The sequence below is a fragment of the Cupressus sempervirens genome, chromosome 9, assembly GCF_028749045.1.
Source record: "Cupressus sempervirens isolate cs-2001-9-10 chromosome 9, ASM2874904v1, whole genome shotgun sequence".
Lineage (NCBI taxonomy): Eukaryota > Viridiplantae > Streptophyta > Pinopsida > Cupressales > Cupressaceae > Cupressus > Cupressus sempervirens.
The window spans coordinates 87,530,622-87,539,038 of record NC_143126.1 but is presented as its reverse complement, the minus strand read 5'-3'; the positions used below and the strand labels follow the sequence as shown (position 1 = coordinate 87,539,038).

At 35.3% G+C, this 8,417-nt stretch overlaps 1 protein-coding gene across 1 annotated transcript; it reads left to right on the top strand.

The window, feature by feature from the left end:
- Positions 1–5,175: 5,175 nt before the first annotated feature.
- On the top strand, positions 5,176–6,029 carry TSPO (TSPO(outer membrane tryptophan-rich sensory protein)-like protein). Its single transcript, XM_089799127.1, has one exon. It carries the CDS (start codon positions 5,267–5,269, stop codon positions 5,819–5,821), a length of 555 nt encoding a protein of 184 aa, XP_089655253.1. The 5' UTR covers positions 5,176–5,266; the 3' UTR covers positions 5,822–6,029.
- The last annotated feature ends 2,388 nt before the right edge of the window (positions 6,030–8,417 follow it).

Sequence of the window (8,417 nt, the reverse complement as noted above, 5' to 3'; positions counted from 1 at the left end):
GGGTTTTCCACCATGGTGGGAAGAGCTGTAAATGACACAGACGATTGTTTTCATGAATGATTGCAAGCAGAAAAACATGGAAGCATAGCTTTAGGCATGCCCTACTTCTCCACTGTCTATTTGCACATTGGGGAAAGAAAAAAAAAAACTCCATCTTCGTCTGAAGGGCTAAGAAAATGAAGATTTTTCCCACATTTTGTCAGTTGCTTTCGCCTCAAGTTTGATTGCAAAGGTCTTTATGACATGATTTCTAATATGTCCAACTATGAATAGGTTCAATTCCTTGAACATCAAAATGATACAGAATGACTGTTGAGTCTTCTGGCCAAGGAATGAAATGATCTTGTAGTTCTCTTCAAGCAAGCAAGGGTCATTCAATCCTTCTTGTTACCTTCACCTTCGATTGACACACAAAGCCAAGCTGTTGCAGACTTCTACGAATCTCATCTCTCGGCTCCATTGTGGAATTTTGACATTGCAGTCACTGTCTTGTGAAAAAAAAGCTCCTACGACTAAGAGTCAAAGATAATGTCACATGTCTCCTACAACTCAAAGCATTAGCTACTACATTCTCCTTTCCCTAGATATACTTCACCTCGAAGTCATACTCACAAAGAAACTCCATCCAATGCCTTTGCCTAGAATTCAAATTAGGTTACATGAATATGTATTGTAGACTAATATGATCACTATGATGTTCAAATCTATGTCCCAGCAAGAAGTGTCTCCATCTCAAAACGGCATGAACTACCGCAACTAACTCAAGATCATGTGTAGGATAATTTAGCTCATGATCCTTGCATTTGTGTGATTCATATGCAATCACCCATCCATCTTGCATCAATACTGCTCTAATCCCCTCAAGGGAAGCATCTGTACACACCATGAAGTCACCTGCTAGATCAAGTATTGATAAGATTGGTGCACTGGTCAAAAGCTCCTTGAGCTTCTTAAATGCTTCCTCATATTTCTCCATCCATAAAAACTTCTTTCCTTTCCTCTGAAGGGCAATGATAAGATGTGCTATTCTGGAGAAGTTTTAGACAAACCTGTAATAATAACCAGCTAGACCCATGAAGCTATGAATTTCTGACATGGTAGTAGGTGTGGGCCAATCTACCATTACCTAAATCTTCGCAGGGTCTACAGAGATACCCTAACCTGATGTGGTATGGCCTAAATATTGTATCTCTAATTGAAAGAAATCACACTTTTTCGAGTTGGCATAAAGCTGATTATCTCTCAAGTGCTGCAAAACCAAATGTAGATGTACCTCATGCTCCTTTTGGGATCTAGAATATATCAATATATCATCTAGGAACACAAGTACAAATTGATCAAGATAGGAATGGAACACTCCATTCATCAGACACATGAAAATTGATGGAGCATTTGTAAGCCCAAACGAGACTAATATGAACTCGTAGTGCTCATAGCAAGTTCGGAAGTGGTCTTATGAATGCCAGCATTCTGAATGCGACGCTGATGGTATCTTGACTTAAGATTGACTTTGGAGAACATTGTGGCTCCCTTGATCTAATCAAATAAATCATTGATCCTTAGTAAAGGATACATGTTCTTTATTTTCCCCTTGTTCAGCTATCTATAATCAATACATAGGCGCAACGAACCATCCTTCTTCACAAAGAGCACTAGTGCTCCCCATAGAGATACACTCAGTCGGATACTACCCTTGACCAGAAGGTCCTCAAGTTGTAGGCGCAACTCACTCAATTCCTGAGTGGTCATACGATAAGTAGCTCTAGAAATAGGCTCCGCTCCTGGAATGAGATCAATGTTGAAATCAATATCTCTCTTTAGGGGCATGCACAGAATCTTGCTAGGAAAGACATATGCATATTCATGTAGAATAGGGTGGTCTATAGTCTTTCCTATAGGGTCTTCTTCTTCCATCTCACTTACCGTAATAGCAAATACCTGACATCCCTTACAAAAGCTCCTCTATAATTGCATAGCAAATATCATCCGCAAAGATATAGGTCTCTAGATACCCATAATCTCTACATCCTTCCCTTGATCATCCTGACACAAAATGGTCTTTTTCTTGCAGTCTATACTAGCTCTATGAGAGCCAAGCCAATCCATACCTAAGACTGCATCATAAGAGCCAAAAGGAATGACCCGAAGGTCAACTGACATCACAAACCCTCCTAAGCTTAGTTCACACTTCTGTACTACAAAATTTGTGGAAACCTTAGCACTTGAGGCTAGTTACACTTGCCAAGCCAACCCCTGCTTTACCACTTCTAGCTTATATTTAGCAACTAAGGATGGTGAAATAAAAGAGTATATGGCACCTAAATCAAACAAGACAGAGAGAGGTGTACCTCAAATAGCTCTCGTTGTCTCAACCATGGTCCCCTAATGATCTACCTGATGGTGATTCATTGCCAGAAATACCTTTTGAGCTCTACCTGCATCTCCAATTGTAGGCTCAGATGTTGCTGGCCCAGAACCTAAAAAGTGGGATGTGAGTTGTGGGTAGTGGGCTACAATGTGTCCAAACTGTCTACAAGAATAACATCTTGTGCCTCTGCCAAATCCCTTCCCTGCTAGAGGTGCACTTGACTGTTAGTGGCTACCTTTACTAGCAAAAGAATGGTTGCTCTATGCAAGCTGAGTGTTTTAATTTCACTTGTAGTGATGAGTGTTATGAAAGTTCCTAACATTGGAACCACTACCACCACTCTGTGCCAGAGGGTATGATCCTTTTTGTTATTGTTGTTGCTGAGGTTACTATTGGTTCTGATTTCCCTTAGCAAAATGAGGTTTCATGTTTCCACTTGAGTTTGTGGTTACCCTTGGATCTTGATATTACAGGTGCTCCCACAAAGCCCCCCAGTCCTAGGTTAACACTTTTCTCTACAAGTATGCCTTGGTGTACTGCATCTTTGAGGGTTTTAGGTTCAAATACTTTAACACCCCCAACTAGATGGTTGTTCAAGCCTTTGATGAAATGATGTTCCAACTACGCTGGGTTATCACTAATTCCTGCATAGGGCATGAGCTCATAGAATTTGCACTCATACTCTACTATGGTCATAGTGAACTATCTCAGGTTGTGGAATTCATTTACTCTTTAGTCTCTGCTGATTACATTCCTCTGGTAGGAATTGCTCACAGAAGTTTTTCAGAAATAACTCCCATGTGACATTGTTCATGTTTATACCCAATTTTTTCTCTTTGATAGTCCACCATGTGGCTCCAAAGAGTTCTAAGTTGGTAATAGCAAACCTCACTTTGAAATTAGTGTCAAAGTCCTGAATAGCAAAAACCCTATCAAGAGCAATAAGCCACTACTCAGCTACATAACTTGAACCCAACCCATTAAAGGGTTTAACCTTGGACCTTTGAAGGTCCTTCATCTAACAAGCTACAATTGATCTTTGTCAATCCCTCCAAGGGCTCCTAGACCTAGTTCTATTCTCATTCCCTATCTGGTGTGCTCCATTCGGACCAACACCTTGAAGAGGAGGTAGGGGATCCATGATCTGGTCTTTATCATTTGCCTTAGGTCAACCTCCTCTGAGTCGGCCTGCTACTCTCTATGGTTCTCTTCCTAATGCTCACTAACATTCTCTTCCCTATCCTCTTCCTGATTAAGGGCTTCGTGGACAGACTCATGCACATTGATGTATCTGCTTCATCCATGACCTCTACCATGGCCTAGGCTACAACCTCTAACTGAAGATCTCCTCCCAAATACCATCCTACAATAATATCCAAGATAACAAGATGCTATAATAACCATAAACATACTATTGTAAGGCATACATAAAGACACATGTTTTGAAAATAGTATAAGTTCAATTTTCAATTTTGCCTAATTAAGGTTTAAGTATTTTTCAATTTTGAAGTTTAAGTGTTCAAGTTTGAGAATGTACAACTAATAGTTTAAGTTCTATTTCAATTCAACTAGTTCAAGTTTTCAGTTTGTAATAGATATACATGACAATTCAAGTTTCATTTTAGTTCAACTAGTTCAAGTTTTCAGTTTGTAATAGATATACTTAACATCTTAAATTTCGTTTCAGTTCAACTAGTTAACAACTAGTGACGTTCCAATATGCCTAGTGCTCCCAACGTAGAACACGAGCTCTGATACCAGATGTAACGCCCTGCTAAGGGATCCAAAAGAACTAACCTAAAGTTTTACTAAGTTTGCCATACTTTTTTTTTGTAAGATGACATATAACAACAATGATAAAATAGCGGAAGCAATATGATGAAAATCTAATGTTCAGACCTACAAACAACATATTTGTCCACATATCACTCGAGTTCCAAATTGCATAATAAGTTGAAGAAGACAAAGAGATGGAGGAGCCAACAAATGAACATAAAAGTCCTAGAATAAATACTTCTTGATGATGTGCTTGATTGCATTGAGGAATGTTAGCATAGATATGTAATCTAATTCTTTTTGAAGGGCATTCCATCTGAAATTGATTTTTACGTATGAACTTACATCGAACTCAGATGTCACACTTGAATTTTATGTTTTAATGATGTTCTCTCTTCCTTCTTTAAAATCCTTAGTAAATTGTCACAAATTTTCATTATAATATTTTACTTTACTAAAAAAGCTAGAATATTTTTGATAAATAGGAGATATTAATTATCAAAAGGTCATAGAATAAGAGACATTTTGATAGGCATTTTTCGTAGATTTTAAAAAACAAAGACATTACAATGATCAAATCTTTATAATAATCATAATCATATGACAGGCCGTCAAATTCCAGACCCCATTTGCTGCATAGACGTAATAATGATAAATGTAAGGGAGTCGATTAATCCACGGTTTTCCAAACAGCTTGGCGTGCATCTACACCGTCCGTTGAATAGTTAGTGGAACCCCACTACTTTTGTCAGCAAAAAACGTATTCTTTGAATTGAAAAACGCGCGTTACACACATAAAAAACCAACGGTGATGATTCAAGAAAATGCTGTGCTGTACACACAACATACGCCATGCCTGACATCTGTTCATCATAAATATCCTCCACACATTTTTTCAAGATAACGTTTTTGTGTTTCGAAAGGATTAAAAAGTATTGACACCGACACGTAATCTCCACATACGTGGCAACACCTGGCATAGATTTCTCTGGAACCTATTTTCGTCAGATCTCCCTACAGAATTACAAAAGTTTTCTATAAATAACACTGCCGAGAACCCAATTTGAGAAACAAGAACCCAATTTGAGAATTATTTCTGATATTTTTTTTGAAGCATTCGGTATGGAAGGATTAACGGAGAGGAGAAAGGGGGGAAATGGAGAAGAGGAGGAAGTGAAAGGGCGGGAAGGGATTGAAAAGAAAGTTGCGCCAAGAAAAGGGGTAAAATCTCTGCTCATAGCAGTTGCAATTCCTCTGGTTTTGGGCATTTTGGATGCCGTTTTCTTCAGTCCAAATTCAAGTTATTACAAGAATTTGAAGAAACCATGGTGGAATCCACCCGGCTGGCTTTTTGGTCTGGCATGGACTGTTTTGTATAGTCTCATGGGGTTGGCTTCATGGCTTGTCTGGGTTGAAGGAGGGTTTCAGAAACAGGCGCGGCCATTGTTGATCTATGGCGCGCAGCTCTTCATAAATCTCCTCTGGCCTGCCATCTTCTTTGGGCTCAAGAAGCCTGGATTGGCGCTTCTGGACATTGCTGTTCTTGATGTGGCTGTTTTTGTTTGTATGAATGCATTCAAGCCGGTCAATCATGTCGCTGCTGATCTTTTCAAGCCTTATCTTGCCTGGGTACTCTTTGCAACTGCTCTGAATTATAAGATCTATTCGCTCAATTAATGGGTAGAAGGACAGGTGCATATTGTAGTATGTGCAGATTGGGTATGGTGATTTTTGGTCTGCTGTATGTTTTCTAGGGTTTTAGGGTTTATTAAAGCTTACCATTTTCGGTGGCTGGTTTATGAAAGGATTTATGACTATTTTGTGGGAGATTGGGACTTTAATAAAATATATTGCACTTGTAAGTACTGTCTCTTCTCGGAGTTTAGATTGTGTTATGTTCTTCTGTTATTGTGTGTTAGTTTGAAATCAGCTGTGTGTTATTTCAGTACTTGAGCTTTCAGAATTTGCAGAAGCTCGGATTTCAAGCATTTATGTGTAGCTGTAATGAAAGTTGTCAGTTGTATGGTTGGCTTGAGGAAGTTTCTTTGAGGAATCTTATTTATTGGAAAAAAGTGTTTGTGTTATCAAAATATCTAGATATTTATAGAAAGATAATGATGATGAGGATGATGATCAGGATTAGAAAGGTTGAGAAAGAGGTCAAAGATATTTTGGAAATGTTTGCCACTTCTAATAAAGTTTAATAAAAAGTAGACTTATCTAATCTTCCAACACGACTGAATTAATGTTAATAAGTAAACCTTCATTTCGTTTCATCATTATTGAAGGCGTCGATGGAATGTTTTATGATGCAACGGATATGTGAAGCCGTCTTGAGGTTTGATATGTCGTGAAGATGGGAGACACAAGGCGTTGCCGGGTCAATATGGGAGGGGAATAATGGCATTCACGTTCTCTCCCTACAAATTGTTGTCACCTTAGAAGCCAACCTCGTGAATTAGGTTCAGTGATTAGAAGATTTTAAAAAATGAGTAAGGTGTTACGTTTAGTAGAAGCCTTTTAATGTGAATTAATAAATGCCTCCTAGAAATTGTAACAAGGAGAAATCAATAAATACCTCCTAGAAAATGTAACAAGGAGAAATTAAAATCAATAAATACCTCCTATAAATTGTAACATGGAGAAATTAATGATTTTGAATGTGAATTAATAAATACCTCCTAGAAATTGTAACAGGGATAAATCAATGAAAGATTAAAAAAATGTAGTGAATCACTAATTGTAAAAGTTTTAAATTCTACAACTCTAAAAAAATATAAATTCTTTCTTTTTAAAAGAAAGATCAAATTGTAAAACTTTTATTTGATTTTATTAGTGTTGAGGAGATTTTTATTTGATTTTATTGGTGTCGATTTGGAAAAATCTGCAAGGTTTTACAAGGAGAAATCAATGAAAGATCAAAAAATGTGGTGAATCACTAATTGTAAAAGTTTTAAATTCCACAACTCTTTAAAAATATAGGAGTTTTAAAAAAATATAAGTTCTCTTTCAAAAAATGTGGTGAATCACTAATTGTAAAAGTTTTAAATTCCACAACTCTTTAAAAATATAGGAGTTTTAAAAAAATATAAGTTCTTTCCTTTTAAAAGAAAGATCAAATTGCAAGACTTTTATTAGTGTTTAGAAGATTTAAAAAAATGTGTAAGGTTTTGCTTCTAGTAGAAGCTTTTGAAAATGAATGTGGATCAATAAAAGATACCTTCTAGAAATTGTAACAAGGAGAAATCAATGAAAAATCAAAAAAATGTACTTAATCACTAATTGTAAAAGTTTTTAATTCTATCTCTTTTTAAAAATATAAGAGTTTTTTAAAAATATAAGCTTTTTCCTTTTAAAAGAAAGATCAAATTGCAAAACTTTTATTTGATTTTATGAGTGTCTAGAAGATTTGAAAAAATGTGCAGGGTTTTGCTTTTAGTAGAAGCTCTTGAAAATGAATGTGAATCAATAAAAGATACCTTCAAGAAATTGTAACAAGGAGAAATCAATGAAAGATTTAAAAAAATGTAGTGAATCACTAATTTAAAAAGTTTTAAATTCTACAACTCTTTAAAAATATGAGAATTTTTTAAAAATATAAATTCTTTCCTTTTAAAAGAAAGATCAAATTGCAAAACTTTTATTTGATTTTATTAGTGTCTAGAAGATTTGAAAAAATGTGTAAGGTTTTGTTTCTAGTAGAAGCTTTTGAAAATGAATGTGAATCAATAAAAGATACCTTCTAGAAATTGTAACAAGGATAAATCAATGAAATATTTAAAAAAAATGTAGTGAATCACTAATTGTAGAAGTTTTAAATTCTACAACTCTTTAAAAATATAAGAATTTTTAAAAAATATTAATTCTTTCCTTTTAAAAGAAAGATCAAATTGCGAAACTTCTATTTCAATTTATTGGTGTCTAGAAGATTTGAATAAATGTACAAGGTTTTGCTTCTAGGAGAAGCTCTTCAAAATGAATGTGAATCAATAAAAGATACCTTCAAGAAAGTGTAACAAGGAGAAATCAATGAAAGATTTAAAAAAATGTATTGAATCACTAATTTTAAAAGTTTTAAATTCTACAACTCTTTAAAAATATGATAATTTTTTAAAAATATAAGTTCTTTCCTTTAAAAAAAAAGATCAAATTGCAAAACTTTTATTTGATTTATTAGTGTTTAGAAGATTTTTGGAAAAATGTGCAAGGTTTTATTTCTTTTGAAAATGAATGTGAATCAATAAGAGTTTTGTTAAAATATAAGTTTTCTCCT